At 40.2% G+C, this 20,387-nt stretch overlaps 2 protein-coding genes across 2 annotated transcripts; both read left to right on the forward strand.

The window, feature by feature from the left end:
• The first annotated feature begins 2,283 nt into the window (after positions 1–2,283).
• On the forward strand, positions 2,284–3,345 carry LOC140245218 (uncharacterized). Its single transcript, XM_072324806.1, has one exon. It carries the CDS (start codon positions 2,284–2,286, stop codon positions 3,343–3,345), a length of 1,062 nt encoding a protein of 353 aa, XP_072180907.1.
• Positions 3,346–3,963: 618 nt separating this feature from the next.
• Positions 3,964–20,369, forward strand: LOC140245219 (scavenger receptor cysteine-rich domain-containing protein DMBT1-like). The gene is made up of 5 exons (XM_072324807.1): positions 3,964–4,378; positions 16,439–16,787; positions 18,161–18,486; positions 20,111–20,323; positions 20,356–20,369. The coding sequence occupies exons 1-5, from the start codon at positions 3,964–3,966 to the stop codon at positions 20,367–20,369; spliced, it is 1,317 nt and encodes a 438-aa protein (XP_072180908.1).
• The last annotated feature ends 18 nt before the right edge of the window (positions 20,370–20,387 follow it).

Here is a 20,387-nt window from a genome sequence, read left to right on the forward strand (position 1 = left end):
TAGAATCCGATGCTAGCCAATCACTCTCTATCATTGGACTTCGCGAAACCTGGTTGACTTCCACTACTGAAGATTCCTTTGCAATTGACGTATACAATATGTATGTCAGTAATAGATCGGACAGAAGTGGAGGCGGTGTTGCATTTTACGTATCAAGTATTTACAAATATATTGTTCACAACGAAATTTGTAAAATGGATAACACTGTTGAATCTCTTTTTGTAGAAATTTCTATCCCCGGATGTAGGAATGTGTTATTGGGTATAATGTACAGACCTCCTAATTCGAATACTTTAGATTTTGTGACTTATCTTTCAGACCTGGTAAAAAACCCAGTTTTTCGAAATAAGGATTGCTTTCTACTTGGTGATTATAATATTACTTTGCTGAAATCTGGAAATGATTATATCTCAAGCGAGTTTCTTGAGACACTTTTGTCTTCATCCTTTCTGCCACTCATTACTAAACCGACTCGCGTCACGGATCACTCTGCTACTCTAATTGACAATCTGTTTTGCAATATCTTACCTCTTCCCGATTCTTTGATAATTCTCCCAGATGTGACCGACCATTTCCCAATCATGACTCATTTTACTTTGAAAACTTTGGCTAATGATGCTAAACCTTCGGCTCCTTTATGCAAACGTAGAGTCTCAAGTTAGCCGGTTTTGATGCCGCTCTTGATAATGCTGATTGGTCACGAGTTTATGAAAGTGATGATGTTAATCTGTCTTTTGATAATTTTATGGAAATATTTAATTTTCTTTTGGATGATATTATTCCAAAGCAAAAAAGTAAAATGGATTACAAAAAGACGCCTAGGTTACCATGGATTTCAAAATCAATTCTTCGTTCAATTTATAGAAAAAAAATCGATTGTATTATAAATATTAAATGGATAAAACTGAACGATCAAAGAACAGATATACATTATATAAAAACACATTAACTAGGATTTTACTTTTGAAAAGAAAATGTATTATTCTCAGCAGTTGTCGAAATTTAAGTTTGATATTAAAAATACCTGGAAAGTTTTAAAGCAGGCAATGAATATTCCGAACAAAAAAGTAGAAATAGATGAAATAAAGTGGGATGATGAAATAATTGATGACCCTGTTGATATTGCAAATGTTTTTAATTCTTATTTTTCAAAAATAGGTGAAACGCTTGCTCATGGTATTCCGGCTAATGAACAGAATTTTACTGAATTCTTAGGCCAATGTAACCCCAACTCTATTTTTTTAACTCCAACAAATATATATGAGATTATCGATATTGTATCCTCTTTAAAAAACAAACGTAGCTCCGGTTATGATGATATAGATAATTGTATCCTTAAGGGTGTTATATTATCATCAGTTGTAAATCCCTTGGCTCACATTTTTAATATGTCAATTTCTAATGGTATGTTTCCTGATAAACTGAAATTGGCTAAAGTAATTCCAATATTTAAAAAAGGTAATAATCTGGATGTCAGCAATTATCGTCCAATCTCTTTATTATCTTCATTATCGAAAGTTTTAGAAAAACATAATATACACCAGAATTACCAAATTTTTAAATGTGCACAAAATATTCACAAATTCCCAGTTTGGTTTCCGAGAAAAACATAGTACCATACATGCAGTTCTTCATTTTATTGATAAAGTCATTAATGCAACTGACAATCATTCTCATTAAATTAGTATATTCTTGGACTTCTCCAAGGCCTTCGATACAATTAATCACAACTTTGTACTCCACAAGTTATCGCACTATGGAATACGTGGGAAGGCCTTGGAGTGGTTCAAAGTTAAGAGGGCGCTGTGCAGCTAGTGACTACCAATCTATTTTCTCCCAGTGGACAGATTGTTTTGCTTCTAAAATTCTTCTTTTATGCAACTCAGTTGGACCTACACGCTTGTACTAAGTGAAATGTCTTTGATTTTGATAATTGGAGAATCAAATGTGCCATGGATTGACACAGGATGGCTTTGATTTCTGCTTGATTCAGACAGATGATTGCTAAAGAACATCTTCATTGTTTGTGCCTCACAGTTTTCTCCAGCCCCACTCTAACATTTTCTTGTAAGTACTTTTGCAACAATATGGCTGATGACTGTAGGCTGACTATTCTGTGATTATTTACTCACTGTATTCAGCATGTAACATTGAAACACTGAATCAGTGTAAAAGTGAAGTATCAGAAGATTTGGACCAAAGTCAAGAATGAATTTTTTTCATCAGTTGTGTGCCATCTGGTTCTGCTTACTCCTAGGAGCTGATTCACAAAGCTCGTTTCTAATGAACACAAACAAGTGTATATCTGGAGTATCGTTCAATGCTCGCAGCATCCGACGAAAATTTGCTGATCTAGTGGCATACATTGATTGTAAACAGCCAGATATCATCAGCATTACTGAAACATGGCTTGACTCCACGTGTGAGAGCTCTGAACTTTCCATACCGAATGATTATGTTATTTTCCGACGAGATCGTGAGCAACCTGGCAATGGTCAGCGTATGAGAAATGGTGGTGGTGTGCTCCTGTGCCTCAGGTCATCCTTGTGCCCTCGACAGTTACCCAATCTGCAGCACCCCGAGTTGGAAAATGTTGCAGCTGAGATATGTATCAATGGCTCCAAATGGATTGTTGCGACCCTATATCGGCCTCCAAACAATCTTGCGGATTTCTGGGACCGCCTTCAGGACAGCATTGACCAGATTCAGTCTGTATCGTCGAGCTACAGGGGAATCTTACTCACAGGGGACTTCAACATTGATGTCGCCGACTGTAATGCTGATGCTACCAGATTGCTATCTATGCTGGAAGCGGTGGATTTATCGCAACTAGTGTCTTCGTTCACACGGCCGTCAACTACATTACAAGAGGCTCAATTATTGACCATCTCTACTCAGATTCGTCCAGATTTACTGGCGTCTGTTTCTACTGAGCCAAATCCTGTGTGTAGTGACCACTTTGCTGTTGTCTTCGAACTGAGATCCCTGAAACCTTACACATGCAAGAATAACCTGCGGGAATTTCTCTTGTATAAGGCAGCTGACTTTGACCACTTCAACCGGCTCCTTGAGCTAGCCCCCTGGCATCTCTTTTTTGATGCCAGTGACATCAATGCCAGTTGGGAAGGCTTCCTTGACGTTTTTCATGCTGCATCACGTGATGCGATTCCCCGTAAACTTAGTAACTCAAAGTCCAAACCCTGGATAACAAAGGAAATAAAGAAGCTGATCACAAAAAAGCACAATTTATTCAAGCGTGCAAAGTCTTCAAATGATCCACGAGATTGGGAAAAGTTCATGGTTGTCCGCAATGAAACAAAGAATGCCATCAACGCGAGCTACTGAATGTATGTCAATACTCTCTTTGCCCTTCCAGACAACAGGAAGCGTTTCTTCGCATACGTCAGATCTAGGAAGAAAAGTGCATCTCCTCCAATTCTACTTGTAGATGGGGAAGTCATCAATAAGCCTAGTGACATAGCTAACAGCTTTGGAGCATTTTTTGAGTCAATCTACCCTCCTCCATGTGTGTTGCCAGAAGGTACGAGTGCATGTAATCATCCACTACCTCAACTTTGCTCCATTTCAATTTCATCTCAGGAAGTTTACAGGGGCATCATGCAATTGCAGGATAGGAAAAGCCCTGGCCCCGATTTAATCACTCCTACCCTTCTCAAAAAATCAGTGGGTGTGATATCTCCGGTCCTGCAACGTCTGTTCAGTATGTCTCTTTGTCAACAATCTGTACCAGAAGGATGGAAATCGGCAAACATTGTCCCAGTGTTCAAAGCTGGTGATAGGTCAGTTGTTTCAAATTATCGCCCTGTCGCGTTAACTTCTATTGTCGTCAAGCTGGTGGAGTCTTTGATTTCAAATGCAATCTCTGACCACATGGAATCACATTGTCTCCTTACTCCATTCCAACATGGTTTCGTTCATCAAAAGTCATGTGTTACCCAGCTGATGACTCTGACCCACTCCTGGCTCCAGGATCTTGACAAGCGGAGACCTCCTTCCATCGACGCGATATTTTTCGATTTCGCGAAGGCGTTTGATTGCATGCCTCAAGATGTCCTCCTGCAGAAGCTATCGCTGTATAACATCTCAGGTGATATTTGGTTCTGGATCCGTTCATTTCTGTCCGGCAGATTACAACGTGCCCGATATAAAGGACATTACTCAGAGTGGTCGACGCCTACCTCAGGTTTACCGCAGGGGAGTGTCCTGGGACCTTGCCTGTTTAACTTATTCATCAATGACCTACCCGAGGCTGTTGCGTCGAGATGTGCGCTATTTGCAGATGACACTGTTATTTCTCGACCAATCTATGCCCTCACAGATCAACAGGCTCTCCAAGATGATGTCAATGCTCTTGCAGGTTGGTGTGACAGAAACAAAATGAGTCTGAATACCTCCAAAACTAAAGTCATGAGAATATCCTGGAAAAGACATCCGGGCCATGCACAGTACTACCTCAATGATACGCAGTTGGAGGAGGTATCCGAAATTACGTATTTGGGTGTCATCATGAACAATCGTATGTCCTGGGATAACCATGTTGGGTACGTGATCTCTAGAGCGAATCGTTTACTTGGTTTGATAACCAGCCTAGCCTCAGGTCTTTCATCAGTGGCTGTGTTCACCTTGTATAAGAGTTTAGTCCTCCCAGTCCTTGAATATGGCCTTCCTGTTTGGACACCGCACAAAGTGGGCTCTATCAACAGACTTGAGTCGATACAGTGTAGAGCAACGCGTCTTGCCTTGAAGAAAAGGCGAGGTCAAATGCCATACGAGCAACGCCTTCAAAGGCTGAACTGGAAATCTCTCAAGTCTAGAAGGACTTACTTTACCCTGGTTTTTATTACTAAGTGTCTGTTCAAACCAACGGCGTAAATCCATACTGAGGAGTGGGGGGGGGGATGGTCACCATCACCACGATTACAAGCCCATAACCGGACCGGCGCAGCCTTTTTTTTTTTTTTTTTTTTGGGGGGGGGGGGGGTAAGAAGCTTTGTGCCCCCCTCTCCCCCCCCCCACACACACACTTTACAGGGATCGGATGCCCCACTCTTTTGCATGAAATATTAAGTGGGAGAAAAGTGGCAGCAACAACATAAAGACTTTTTGTTCTTGTTGCTTTTTTTTTTTTTTTGCTTGTCAGACGACTTTCGGCGGAAAATCAGACCTTAAAAGTATGAAAACATTTTTTTTTTTTTTTTTTTGTGGAAATATCTGTGAGAGGGAGCGGAACGACCGAACGGGGGAAGGGTGTGTATGGGGGGGGGGGGGGTATCCCTCTCCCACACGAGGAAGATTTTGCATTTTCAGACCTGAAATTCAGCGATCTGGTGCTCACTTGTGAAAATTTTGTTTTCTTTTCTTTAAAAAAACAATAAGAAAATGAAATATTCACAATATATTATTGAATGACAAAATCGTGGTATTTCAGCTCTTGCTGTGCGACATCACTGTGAAGGCCTACTAAATAATGGGGCCTATCATCGGCGTAGACAGGATTTGATCTTAGGAGGAGCGGTTATGTGAGGGAACGAATCAAGCGAGGGGGGAGGGTATGGTAGGGGGATTTCCCCCTCCTACGGTGAAATCTCTTTGCGTTGAAAATTTTGACCCATTTCAGTCCAAAAACTGCCGTTTGTAGCTATATTCTTCGCTTTGGAAATGAAGGGGGGCACACCAGGCGCAACTGCTGTCAATCACTGGCAGCAACATCAGGAGAATGGCATAGCGATTAAATGCGAGCGAGCGGAGCGAGCGAGCATGAAAATTTTAACATTTTATAGTCTAAAAACTGCCGTTTGTAGCTATACTTTAATTCGCTTTGGAAATTAAGGGGGGCCGCATCAGGCGCAACTGCTGGCAATTATTGGCAGCAACATCTGGAGAATGGCATAGCAGTTAAATGCGAGCGAGCGGGGCGAGCGAGCTTGAAAATTTTGACATTTTACCGTCCAAAGACTGCCGTTTGTGGCTGTATTTTTTCGCTTTGGAAATTATGGGGGCACACCGGGCACAACTGCCGGCAATCGGGCAGCAACATCAGAATGGCATAACGATTAAATGAGAGCGAGCGAAGCGAGTGATCTTGAAAATTTTGATATTTTACAGTCCCACATGTCCTTTGTGGCTGTACTAGTATTTTTTCGCTTTGGAAATTAAGGGGGGGGGGGCGCATCGGGCGAAAACTGCTGGCAATTACTGGCAGCAACATCAGGAGAATGGCATAATGATTAAATGCGATCGAGCGAAGCGAATGAGCTTGAAAATTTTGACATTTTCCAGTCCCGAAAACTGTCGTTTGTGGCTGTATTTTTTCGCTTTGGAAATTAAGGGGGCGCACCGGGCAAAAACTGCTGGCAATTACTGGCAGCAACATCAGGAGAATGGCATAATGATTAAATGCGAGCGAGCGAGCTTCAAAATTTTGACATTTGACAGTCCCAAAACTGCCGTTTGTAGCTATATTTTTCGCTTTGGAAATTCAGGGGGCGCACCGGGCAAAAACTGCTGGCAATTACTGGCAGCAACATCAGGAGAATGGAATAATAATTAAATGCGAGCGAGCGAAGCGAGCGAGCTTCAAAAATTTGACATTTTACAGTCCCCAAACTGCCGTTTGTAGCTATATTTTTCGCTTTGGAAATTAAGGGGGGCGCACCTGCTCACAATCACTGGCAGCAACATCAGGAGAATGGCATAGCGATTAAATGCGAGCGAGCGGAGCGAGCGAGCTTGATAATTTTGACATTTTACAGTCTAAAAACTGCCGTTTGTAGCTGTACTTTTTCGCTTTGGAAATTTAGGGGGCACACCGAGTGCAACTGCCGGCAATTACTGGCAGCAACATCAGGAGAATGGCATAGCGGTTAAATGCGAGCGAGCGGAGCGAGCGAGCTTGAAAATTTTGACATTTTACAGTCCAAAGACTGCCGTTTGTGGCTGTATTTTTTCGCTTTGGAAATTAAGGGGGCACACCGGGCGCAACTGCCGGCAATTACTGGCAGCAACATCAGGAGAATGGCATACTGATTAAATGCTAGCGAGCGAAGCGAGTGAGCTTGAAAATTTTGACATTTTCCAGTCCTAAAAACTGTCGTTTGTAGCTATATTTTCGCTTTGGAAATTAAGGGGGCGCACCGGGTGCACCTGCTGTCAATCACTGGCAGCAACATCAGGAGAATGGCATAGCGGTTAAATGCGAGCGAGCGAGCTTTAAAATTTTAACATTTTACACTCCAAAAACTGCCGTTTGTAGCTATATCTTTCGCTTTTGTTTGTCCCACTTTTATTTGAGAACCATCCCCCCCCCATCGACGCCTCTATACATATTAGGTTGCTTTAGTTAAGTGAAAGATCTGCTGCACACTCTTTGATAAATTAGGGAATATACGTCTATGTCAAAAGTGTACAAAGTTTATCCCTTATCCTGTATAGCGGACCTTTTGCATGTTCATGATTGCAATACAACAATCTGGTGCATAGTTCTGGCGATATTTGGACAATTTTCCATTTAGAAAGTTCGAGATTTGTCCTCATCTCGGGAATTGCTTGGGGGATAAATGATTTGTCTGTCTAAACACTTCCTTTGGGGCGGGGCAAATGCCCCTTTGCCCCCCATAGATTCGACGTCCCTGATCTTCCCTTGGTATGCCCATAGATGTATCCTGACTGAGTCATCAGTCACTGTCGTTTCTCAGGAATGATTCAGGAAATGGAGGGGATTCAATTGTGGCGATAAAGTTGTTGTTATTGTTTGTTTGTTTTCGTACATATTTTGCAGATGGTCCCCAGTTACTCGCGTCATAGCATGTTTACATGTAGACCTATACTATTTGACGTTGTCAACGCCTGAGCCATACCTTACAGTGTATATCGATGTTACTTTCTTCGCGAGCGAGCGAAGCGAGCGAGTGCTTGAGAAAATTATAAATTTTCCTACAAGATAGAATACTGTTCAGCTCTGTTACCTGTCTGAAGGCCGGCGTACAAACGTCATGCAATATGCCAAAATTGATACAATCACATTTCTGCTTCCTCCATTTTTTCCCCTCAAAATTCAGGGTTGATGATTGTACAGGCCATCCCCCCTCCTCCATTTCAGGGGGGGGGGGATATATCCCCCCATTCCCCCCCCCCCGGGATTTACGCCCATGGTTCAAACATATTCAATGTCCTGTTGTGAACTCCCTTGTGGTGGTGAACCCACGGCATTTGGATGACCTGAGGTTCAGGCATCTCCTTGCACGTAAAGATGGTTTGCATTTCTGTGCAATACACGAGTTCCCCAGGCTGTGGGATACTCTACCTTGTGACCTCAGAAACTCAGTCCTTACTGTGTCTCTTTCAACATGATGCACTCACTTAAATTCCCATCTTGCCGAGGCACCTTAAGTGTCGGATTTGGTATGTCACTGATTTCATGTAGAGTACATGTAGTTTCATAGCGACATTTATGTGTATTTGTACCGGTTTTTTGTTTGTTTGTTTGTTTGTTTGTGTTTTTTGTGTATGGATCTCATTTACCGGTAAATGTATTTATGCATATGTATAATAACGATGTATTTTTGTCCACGTGTAAAGATAGTCTGTATTTCTGTGCAATACACGAGTTCCCCAATCTGTGGGATACTCTACCTTCTGACCTCAGAAACTTAGTCCTTAATATGCTGTGTCTCTTTCAACATTGTGCAGTCACTTAAATCCCCACCTTGCCGAGGCACCTAAGTGTCGGATTTGGTCTGTCACTGATTTCATGTGGAGTATATATGTAGTTTTATAGCGATATTTATTGTGTATTTTATCGGTTTTTATGCCTTCGCCACGAAGTGGTGCCGGAGGCTTTGTGTTTTCGGGTTGTCTGTCCGTCCGTCCGTCCGTAATGAATTTTGTAGACGGCGTAACTAAAAAAAAAAAACATCTTGAGGTATTTTATGGAACTTATGTATGTGCATTAGGGGGTGAAGTGTTGCCTATCAACTTTTGGTGCACATGCTCAAGGTCAAATGTTTGAAAATTTATTATTTTTTCCATATTTGTGCAATGCCTGAAGATATATATTTTTTTCAACGTAGTGCACATTACCCAATCGGGATTCTCTGGTGAAGGTATGGGGTCGTGGGGTCAAGGGGCGGGGGTTGGGGGATCAAGTGGAAATGTTGAAATTTTGTTTTTTTCTCCATATCTTAGAAATGGTTCAAGGTCATATGAGTGCTGACTGGCGGTGATTATCTTGGGAATTTTTGGTTCATGGGGTCGGGGGTCGGGGTCAAGGGTCGGGGGCAACACTTCAAAGGTTTGCTGTTCCCTCATATTTGTGCACTGCCTGCAGGATGATTTTTTTTTTAATTTTTTGTATGCATGTATAACCCAATTTTGCCAAAAAGGCCAAAGGTTATAAGGTCGAAGATTGAAGGAAAGTGCTGAATTGTATTTCTGTGTATGTTTTTTATATCCAGTATTGTGGACATTATTTTTCTTTTAAGTTGAGGTATTTAAATGATGTTGAAATAATGTATTTATGAGTGAATGAATATGTGTACATAAGTATGCATACCTCATGGTATTAATCTGCAAAAGATTAGATAATACAGGATTGTATTTATGTTTAAGATTTGTCAGTTATGAGTTTTTTGGGTTTTTTTTTGTAACATTGCTTTCAACAAAAGTATTAATACTTTTTTTTTTGGGGGGGGGGGGTGGATAGTCAATTTGTGGTTTTTTTTTCTCGTTTTTTTTCCAACCGTCCCTTTTAATTTCTGTCTGAGAAATGGCAATTTTTTTCCAGCCCAGAAGGCTGTTTTCTGTTTAGTATCTGTGCAATTTTTTAATGATTTTTACCTGTTTGTCATAGTTTAAACTCTTTTTTTTTTCTGAAACAGCTGCATTTTTTTGTTTCTTGTCATTTTCTTAATTCAGCAGTTTGATAATAATGATAATTAGAAATGTATGTTTATATTATGTTCTGTATATGTATATTGACTACTTTTTATTGGTTTTCTGAGGGTTTTGTGGGGAAAATGGGTTTAATTCAGAAATTGGGATTGGCTAGGGATTGTGGTACGCCACTGGCTTCCTTGTACAGTTTTGTTGGCCTGGTTACCACCCGCTTCGAATTGTCATTAATGTTTGCAGAATGTCTTTTTTGTTTTGTTTTGTGTTAATGGTTGTACGAAGGGGGGGGGGGGGGGGGTGATAGGATTCTTCATTTTGGGAGTGTCTGAGGGGAGGGTTTGGAGAGTAAAGGGATCTGTTTTGTAACTATGTCACTGTGATTATGAGTTTGTAAATTGTGACTTGATATTGTAGAATATATAATGATTTTTACATAGTTTGTATTTTCATGCAAGAAATTTTAAAAAGTACAGTTATGAATGTTTTATTATGATAATCAGTGGCATATAAATCTGTAACGTTGAATGCGTCTGGAAGGGATATAGGTTAGGGTGGTCCGCGGACTACAGTTTTTTAGTTAAGTTGCCCAATGCCTGGCAGCCCTGTCAGGTGCATTCAGTGTTTGTGAATTTTTGTGTTATTGTATTGATTGATTGTTTAGAGTTTTGTAATTGATTATGTATTGCATGTTTTCTGCCAAATAAAATAATAAAATAATAATTTAGCTGACAGAAAACAGTTTGTTTGATTCAGTCATAAGAGATGTAAAGTGTTGTGTTCCACAGGGAAGTCTTTTAGGGCCGCTGCTATTCATAATATATATTAATGATTTTTCCTCTGTTTCAGAGGTACTTTCCTTTATACACTATGCTGATGACACCAGTGTTTTTCTTGCCCATAACGATATCGATGTTCTTGTTCAACAAGTTAATACAGAATTGAAAAAAGTGACCAACTGGGTCAGAGCTGATAAGTTGTCATTGAATGTTCAAAAAACAAAATATATTCTTTTCAGCAATACTGTTGATTCTTTGAATTCAGAAATAGTTCTGGATGATTGTAATTTAGAAAGTGTGTCATATTTCAAATTTCTTGGTATTTCTGTAGATAATAAACTTTCTTGGAAAATACATATTGATCATATTTGCAAAATCATTTCTCGTAATATAGGTGTTATGAACAGACCAAAATTTTATATTCCTGAAGAGACATTACTTGTGTTATACTCCTCTTTGATACTCCCTTACCTTCATTATGGAATTTTAGCTTGGGGCAATACACATCAGACGCTGCTGAATAGAGTGTTATTACTGCAAAAGAAAGCCCTCCGTATCATTTCCAACTCTCTCACTCGTTCACATACAAATATATTGTTTAACTGTAATAAGCTACTAAAAATCAACGAATTATTTTTATACAACTTAGGCCAATTTATGTATATGTATGATAACAGTTTACTGCCACCTATCTTTGGTTCTATGTTCCAAAAAAAATCAATCATTCCATAATTACCCCACCCGACGCTCTAACGAGTTTCATTTACCACTTCTTCGAACGATTCTAGCAAAGAATACACTTATTTACACTGGACCTAATTATTGGAATTCCCTGAACCACGATATAAAATCTGCTCCTTCTATATACTCCTTTAAAAGGAGATTGAAGTTTTTTTCTTTTGCAATCCTATAATGACGACCCCCTGAATCAGATTAGTTCATAGGCTTATTTTGTTGCCCGTCCGCAAAAACTTTATTGCCGTTCTTTTTATTATAGTTACTTTTGCCTAAGCTTTGATTATGATATGATCTTCTTTAACTTATACCTCGCAGTTGAAGGGTTTGTTGTATATTCTTCTTTTCTTCTTCTTCTCTTTCTTCCTCAAACCTCCGAGGATCGTTGTCTCTGTTGCATATTCCTGTCTATTTTGTTACCTCTTCGTCGCGCTATAGTCTTGTTTCCTGTCGTGTCGTCATGTCAGTTTTCTTTCCTATAAGTAGTCTTGTTGCTGTCCCAGTCTTGTCTCATGCTCATTATTTTGTTTGTTATTGTTTTGTATGTAACTGTTTGTCCGTCTGTCTCTTAGTGGGCTGCTAAACTTTTTATGCCAAACTTTTCGTGCTGCTTTGTTGCTATATTCAGTTAAATTTTGCATCGAGTTTTTAATACAAGAGGGGCCCACACTCTACAAGCATTGTCTTTTTAGTGGGTCCCTCCGTTTTTTTTCACACAGTGCATATTGACAATTCTTTCATTTTCGTTACCTCTGCAACAATTGCAATGTATTGAAACTGTTAGTTTTTCCTATTATTGTTGTTTTCTTTGTACGAATTTACATGCATTGTTTCTGTCACTCAAGAAAGTGAGATTTATGTTATATTGCTTTATTGTGGAAAAACGAATAAAATTCGAACTTGAACTGGAAGTGAAATGCTCAAAAGCTGAGGGAGTTAGCTGAATTCACACTATCCCTTGTTTCTAAGCTAGAGATTCACAATACTCTGCAATGGGACACTTTGGTGGAAGGTAGAAACAAACACCTGATGACATTTATGTATAATAATCTACCGTCAGCTGCTCGAACAGCTATGAATTTAAATGCTTTTCTAAGACTATGTACAAATTCATAAATTCCAGTTGCAATGTATTGTTATTAGTGACTGGATAGCCGGGTTTGTTTTTATTCTGTTCCGCTATGTAATGTTTGATAAAGTGCTGTCAGGTATGTTTGTTGTGACCTTAATCCCTGTAGGTTTGTTTTTGTTTTTGTTTTTTTTGCGTTCCTTTTTCAATTCATCTTTATGTATCGTCTGTATGTTTTCTTGCATATTGTAAATGCTTGTTTAATTATGTAACTGGACCCCATGGAAGTCCAGTGGTGCTATGGCGGCAACGCAGAATATGGGCAATCCAGCCGTTTTAAACTGTAATTTTTATATGTTTTAACGAAAATACCTACCTACCTATACCTACCTACATTAGATTTTCGTTCAAAATATGCTGTTACCATGTCAACACATTGTCAAGAGTGACGAAAGATAAATTTTGCACATCTAGGTAATATAGTGGTCACATGTGCCAAATTTGAAGGCAAATGCTCAAAAACTGAGTTAGTTGAACTGAAATTTTTGTATGATTTTCATTCAGAATATACATGTACTGTTACCATGGTAACACATTTTCAACAATGACGAAAGATAAATTTTGAACATCTTCATAATGTATCGGTCACATATGCCAAAGTCAAATGCTGAAAGACCGAGGGAGTTAACTGAATCCATTTTATTTTTGTACGATTTCACTAGAAATATGCCATGGCAACATGTTTAACAATGACAGAAGAATAAATTTGCTCATGAATGTAATATGGCGGTCACATGTGCCAGATTTCAAGCCAAATGCTTAAAAACTCAGGGAGTTAGCTAAATCCACAGTAATTTTGTGTGCGTTTTCTTCAAAATATGTTGTTACTTTGGTAACTACTTGTTCAACAATGACGAAAGAATAAGTTTGCACATCTACATACCTCAGCGGTCATAAGTGGCAAGTTTCAAGCTAAATGCTTAAAGACTGAGGGAGATAACTGAATCCACAGTATTTTTGTATGGTTTTTCATTAAAAATATGCTATTACCATGGTAACGTATTGTTTAACTCTGATTAAGTCTGCACATTTATGTGCCATAGTGGTCATATGTGCCAAAATTCAAGCTAAATGCTAAAAGACTGAGGGAGTAATTAAGCTGAGTCCACAATACTTTTGTATGCTTTTAAGTGAAAAAAATGTTGTTGCCATGGCAACGCACTGTGTAACAATGACGAAAGATTAAGTTTGCGCATTTACGTACTATAGCGGTAACATCTATGTGTCAAATTTCAAGCTTAATGCTTAAGACTGAGGGAGATAACTGAATCCAAAGTATTTTTGCGTGATTTTCATTCAGAATATGCTGTTTCCATGGCAACGCATCGTTCAACAATGACGAAAGTTTACGTTTGCACATAGTTGCATAGCGGTCTCATGTGCCAAATTTGAAGCCATGCTCAAAGACTGCAGGAGTTAGCTGAATCCACAATATTTCTGTATTCTTTTAGGGGGTTGTTACCATGGCAACGCATTGTTAAACATCAATAGAAGATGTGTTCTACACATAGACATGCTGTAAAGGTCACATGTGCCAAAATTCAAGTCAAATAATCAAAAACTCAGGTAGGTCGGTAAATCCACATTTTTTTTTTTTTGTTGTTGTATGATTGATACAAAAAACTGCTGTTCCAATGGCAACAGATTTATTCACACACAAAAAATTCGTCCTGCACAACTACACATTACATTGATTGTATATCCCAAATTTTAACTGAATTTCTATAAAACCGAGGGAGTAGTTCCACGGCACGGCATTTTATAACATTTGTTAATGATTTGCCGTTGCCATGGCCACGCATTATGCAATACTAACGAAAAATGTGTCTTGCACATCTTCCTTTGATATCGGTCATACATGCCAAATTTGGGGTTAATTGCTCAAAAAAGTGAGAGAGTAGTTCGATCCACGCAATTTTGCCCGGCCACACGACCTCAGAGAGAGACTTTCACGGAGAAGTAAAAAACATTTCACGAAGTCTCTCCAGGGGGGCATTTCATGAAGGAACTTTTCGGATAAAATATCTGACAAGTCAAGTATATCCGACAAGTTCAGAGAAATCAGCCAATCAGACGAAAGAATTTCTCAAAACTTGTCGGATATAATGGACTTGTCTGATATCTTATCCGACAAGTTCCTTCATGAAATGCCCCCCTGATGTGACTTAGGAGAGAGAAAGTCTCTCATGAAATGGACCCCAGGGAGGGTAGCTGTCCAGTGGGTAGTTATCCGAGAGTAGTTATGGGCGGGGGGTTGTCTGGGTGGGGGGCGGGGAGCAGTGCCGTATGTACAGAGAGTCTGGCCGACTCGCTTTTCGGCTCATGAGTTTTGAAGCCTCTGATTGGTCATTGATACGGCACTGGGGTGGGTAGTTATCCGGGGACAGTCGCGGGGGTAGTTATCCAGGGGTTATGATAATCCGGGTGGTAGTTATCGGGGGGGGGGGGGTAGTTACCCTGGGGGTAGCAACAGCGCATCAGCGCATGCAGGGCTTGTTCGTTCCTTGCGTGCACTGTAAAAACATCGGTGTTAGATTTAACACCACGGGTGTTAAATCTAACACCGATCAAACTTCAATAAAGGACCACACCCACAGGTGTTAAAAATGCACTGTGATGGTGTTGAAAAGTGTTCACCTGGCACTTCGTGGTGTTAATTTGACACTGTACCTGGTGTTACTTTGACACTGTACTGGTGTTAATTCAAAAATGACACCACATGGTATTGATTTGATATTTGTTGGTGTTAATATCAATGGTTTAACACCCGTCCAGCTTCAATAAGAGACCGCACCAACTGGTGTTACTGTGGTGTAAATTTATTTTCACATTTTTTTCAAAAATCTAGTATTTTAATGTAAACTTCTTGATCGTCTTGTTTAAATTAAAAAATCAACAAGAAGTGCAGTTACTAAGAAACTCTTCAAAAAACAGTTTAAAATTTGGAAGTGACACCCGGAGGTGTTAATTTAACACCATAAATGAGCACCGAAAATTTAACACCAGCTCGGTGTTCACTATTTAACACCGGACTTTTTGCAGTGTGACGTCATAATTTCGGCCCCCGAAATTTCGCCGTCAGATTGGGTTCTTGTGATCAGAATAGGGTTTCAAAACATCATCTATCCATCTTTCTAGAGACGTTTTCACCTTCTGAAACTTAATTATCATTACTCCTAGAGACCTAAGCTTTCCATAACTGTACGATTCACCTTATTTATCAATATCGAGCTATTTTTCCTCGTTCATTGTACTTCAAATTTCCTGCAACTGCCCGGAGACACAGTAATTTCACAATAGACATCTCAGAGTCGTAGGCTAGCGAAGACATCTCTGCAACTAGCAAAATCTGCAGTCGCGAACTAGCTTCAAACCCGGTGAGATGCCCGTTAATTCGTTCATAAACCGACACAGCAGACGCAATCTCTCGGTATCTAGATCACATTTTGAAAATTGCAAGGGTTGATAAAAACGGTCCTGAAATCATAACGCATTATCCAAAATTAAAGAAGTTGGTGTTATTCTGTTGGAAAAAGAATACCCTTTCCAATAACATGCAAAATAATGACATATTTGCAACAATATGAATATTGCTGAAATTAAAGATCTTAGGTGTTCCGTGTTTTTTTTTCTGGGTCACCCTGTATATTTCCTGGCTTGATTTGACCCTGTAGATTGTGGAAGATCTCATGTTTCAATACATGCAAGCTTTCAAGCTTGTCAAGTGAATTGACAGTGTTAGAATACTTTGATGAACTTGTGAAGATTGCAGGAAAAGTCTGATCTGTGCATGAATTTGCTCTATTTTGAAGCTGTTTCTTTCCTTGGCTCAAAGAATGCGTATCCAAGACGTGATTAGATGAGTATTATTGGGCTATCATCTCCCCAGCATTACCGTCACCTAGTCCGTCGAGCGCCCCATTCCAGCTTCGGCTTGTCGGTGGTTCCAATAACAGAGAGGGCCGGGTGGAGGTTTATTACGACGGTGCCTGGGGAACAATCTGTGATGACGAGTGGGACAGCAATGACGCCGAGGTGGTTTGTAGGATGCTGGGCTATCCAGCTGCAGAACGGGCCATTCGTTGGCCTGGCTTCGGTCCAGGTGAAGGTCGAATACTCCTTGACAATGTGCAGTGCCAGGGAAGTGAAGAGAGACTGCTAGATTGCCCACACAATGGATTCTTGAAACACAACTGTAGACATCAAGAGGATGCTGGCGTCTCATGTCGAGGTAAGGCGCAAAGCTTCCAGCAAGCTTTCTAACGCTTTGCTAGCTAAAGAAGCTGTGTAATTAGGGAAGCAACCCCGTTATACAGGGTCGCCCAGAAAGAACGGAACACATTTGCTCTTTAATTCCAGCAATATTGTTGCAAATATGTTATTATTTTACATACTATTGGTACGTCCATTTTTGTCAATAGAATGACAACACGTTCTTCAATTTTGATTTATGCTGTATGATTTTAGGACCATTTTTATCAACCCTTGCAATTTTCAAAATGTGATTTTTCGCACTCTCAGTGAAACCGAAACCAGCGAGAATTCGGCTTGTCGTAGAACCAGTAGCGTTCACAATATCTGGAATGTGGGGTGGACGGTGTGATTGTCATTGTCCGTTATCATTGTCAATAAGATGACCTTTTGGGCTCATTAGGATACTGAATTAAGCTGGAAATAGCGAGGTTTATTCAGAAGCATGATTACCAGTGATGCGAGTTCATGAGGGTTTAGGTATGAAGCCCGTACTTAATTAAGTATACATTGATAAATACAGTGGGAACTGAGAATTTTGCTGTGTCGGTTTATGATTAAATTAATCTATGATCTTCATTATGCTTGCTTTTCTTTCTTTTTTTTTTTCATTCATCTGAACATAATTATACAGGTCAGACAGCTCAGATTAAGAATTTTCAAAATCGGTCAGCCACATTGTTAAATCGTGTCTTTAAATTTCCTGCTCCTGCTCGGAGACAGAGTAATTTTACAATAGACGTCTCAGAGTCTTAGGTTAGCGAAGACATCTCTGCAACTAGCAAAATCTGCAGTCGCGAACTAGCTTCAAACCCGGTGAGATACCCGTTAATTCGTTCATAAACCGACACAGCAATATTCTCTCGGTATGTAGTTCACATTTTGAAAATTGCAAGAGTTGATAAAATGGTCCTGAAGTCATGACGCATTAACCAAAACTGAAGAAGTTGGTGTTATTCTATTGGAAAAAGAATGCCCTTTCCAACAGTATGCAAAATAATGACATATTTGCAACAATATGGATATTGCTGAAATTAAAGATCTCGGGTGTTCCGTTCGTCCTGGGCCACCCTGTATATTTCCTGGCTTGATTTGACCCTGTAAAGTGAGAGACATCATTTTGTAAGATTGTAGAAGAGCTCATGTTTGAATACATGCAAAAGCTTTCAAGCATGTCAAGTGAATTGATAGTGTCAGAAAACTTTCATGAACTTGGGAAGATTGCAGGAAAAGGATTATCTGTGCTTGAATTTGCTGTATCTTGAAGCTGTTTCTTTCCTTGACTCAAAGAATGCGTATCCAAGACGTGATTAGATGAGTATTATTGAGCTATCATCTCCACAGCATCACCGTCACCGAGTCCGTCGAGGGCCCCATTCCAGCTTCGGCTTGTCGGTGGTTCCAATAACAGAGAGGGCCGGGTGGAGGTTTATTACGACGGTGCCTGGGGAACAATCTGTGATGACGAGTGGGACAGCAATGACGCCGAGGTGGTTTGTAGGATGCTGGGCTATCCAGCTGCAGAACGGGCCATTCGTTGGCCTGGCTTCGGTCCAGGTGAAGGTCGAATACTCCTTGACAATGTGCAGTGCCAGGGAAGTGAAGAGAGACTGCTAGATTGCCCACACAATGGATTCTTGAAACACAACTGTAGACATCAAGAGGATGCTGGTGTCTCATGTCGAGGTAAGGCGCAAAGCTTCCAGCAAGCTTTCTAACGCTTTGCTAGCTAAAGAATCTTGTGTAATTAGGGAAGCAACCCCGTTATACAGGGTCGCCCACAAAGAACGGAACACCTTTGCTCTTTAATTCCAGCAATATTGTGGGGGCGCTGTGGCATAGTGGATAAGACTCCCGACTCCCGATCGGAGGACCCAAGTTCGAATCCCGCCCAGTGCTTACGTCCTTGGACAAGATGATTTAACCCACTGTGTCCCTCTCGACCCAGGTGTATAAATGGTTACCTGGCAACGCTAGGGTAATAATAATAGCAGGGCCCTCTGGTAGAGCAGTGGTAACACTGAAGAGGCTACCCTGGGTAAATAAGACCTTATTATTATTATTATTACTGTTATTATTATTATTATTATTGCAAATATGTTATTATTTTGCATACTATTGGCAAGTCCATTTTTCCCAAGAGTATGACAACAAGTTCTTTAATTTTGATTTATGCTGTATGATTTTAGGACCATTTTTATCAACCCTTGCAATTTTCAAAATGTGATCTTTTCACACTCGCAGTGAAACCGAAACCAGCGAGAATTCGGCTTGTCGTAGAACCAGTAGCGTTCACAATGTCTGGAATGTGGGGTGGACGGTGTGATTGTCATTGTCCGTTATCATTTTCAATAAGATGACATTTTGGGCTTATTGAGATGCTGAACTGAGCTGGAAATAGCGAGGTTTATTCAGAGGCATGATTATCAGTGATGCGAGTTCATGAGGGTTTAGGAATGAAGCCCGTACTTAATTAAGTATACATTGATAAATACAGTGGGAACTGAGAATATTGCTGTGTCGGTTTATGATTAAATTAATCTATGATCTTCATTATACTTGCTTTTCTTTCTTTTTTTTCATTCATCTGAACATAATTATACAGGTCAGACAGCTCAGATTAAGAATTTTCAAAATCGGTCAGCCACATAGTTAAATCGTGTCTTTGAAATTTCCTGCGACTGCTCGGAGACAGAGTAATTTTACAATAGACGTCTCAGAGTCTTAGGAGCAACTAGCAAAATCTGCAGTCGCGAACTAGCTTCAAACCCGGTGAGATACCCGTTAATTCGTTCATAAACCGACACAGCAATATTCTCTTCGTATAGATCACATTTTGAAAATTGCAAGGGTTGATAAAATGGTCCTGAAGTCATGACGCATTAACCAAAATTAAAGAAGTTGCTGTTATTCTATTGGAAAAAGAATGCTCTTTCCAACAGTATGCAAAATAATGACATATTTGCAACAATATGAATATTGCTGAAATTAAAGATCTCAGGTGTTCCGTTCTTTCTGGGCCACCCTGTATATTTCCTGGCTTGATTTGACCCTGTAGAGTGAGAGACATCATTTTGTAAGATTGTAGAAGAGCTCATGTTTGAATACATGCAAAAGCTTTCAAGCATGTCAAGTGAATTGATAGTGTCAGAAAACTTTCATCTGACTGTTCATGAACTTGGGAAGATTGCAGGAAAAGGATTATCTGTGCTTGAATTTACTGTATCTTGAAGCTGTTTCTTTCCTTGACTCAAAGAATGCGTATCCAAGACGTGATTAGATGAGTATTATTGAACTATCATCTCCACAGCATCACCGTCACCTAGTCCGTCGAGGGCCCCATTCCAGCTTCGGCTTGTCGGTGGTTCCAATAACAGAGAGGGCCGGGTGGAGGTTTATTACGACGGTGCCTGGGGAACAATCTGTGATGACGAGTGGGACAGCAATGACGCCGAGGTGGTTTGTAGGATGCTGGGCTATCCAGCTGCAGAACGGGCCATTCGTTGGCCTGGCTTCGGTCCAGGTGAAGGTCGAATACTCCTTGACAATGTGCAGTGCCAGGGAAGTGAAGAGAGACTGCTAGATTG

This window comes from Diadema setosum, chromosome 22 (genome assembly GCF_964275005.1).
Source record: "Diadema setosum chromosome 22, eeDiaSeto1, whole genome shotgun sequence".
In the NCBI taxonomy this organism is placed as follows: Eukaryota; Metazoa; Echinodermata; class Echinoidea; order Diadematoida; family Diadematidae; genus Diadema; species Diadema setosum.

Excerpts from the sequence above, each read along its gene's own strand:
- LOC140245218 (XM_072324806.1), top strand. The coding sequence starts at position 2,284 with ATGAACACAAACAAGTGTATATCTGGAGTATCGTTCAATGCTCGCAGC.
- LOC140245219 (XM_072324807.1), top strand. The coding sequence starts at position 3,964 with ATGACTCTGACCCACTCCTGGCTCCAGGATCTTGACAAGCGGAGACCT. Across the intron at positions 4,379-16,438 it reads TGATGTCAATGCTCTTGCAG|CATTACCGTCACCTAGTCCG; the intron begins GTTGGTGTGACA and ends TCATCTCCCCAG. Across the intron at positions 18,487-20,110 it reads TGCTGGTGTCTCATGTCGAG|CATCACCGTCACCTAGTCCG; the intron begins GTAAGGCGCAAA and ends TCATCTCCACAG.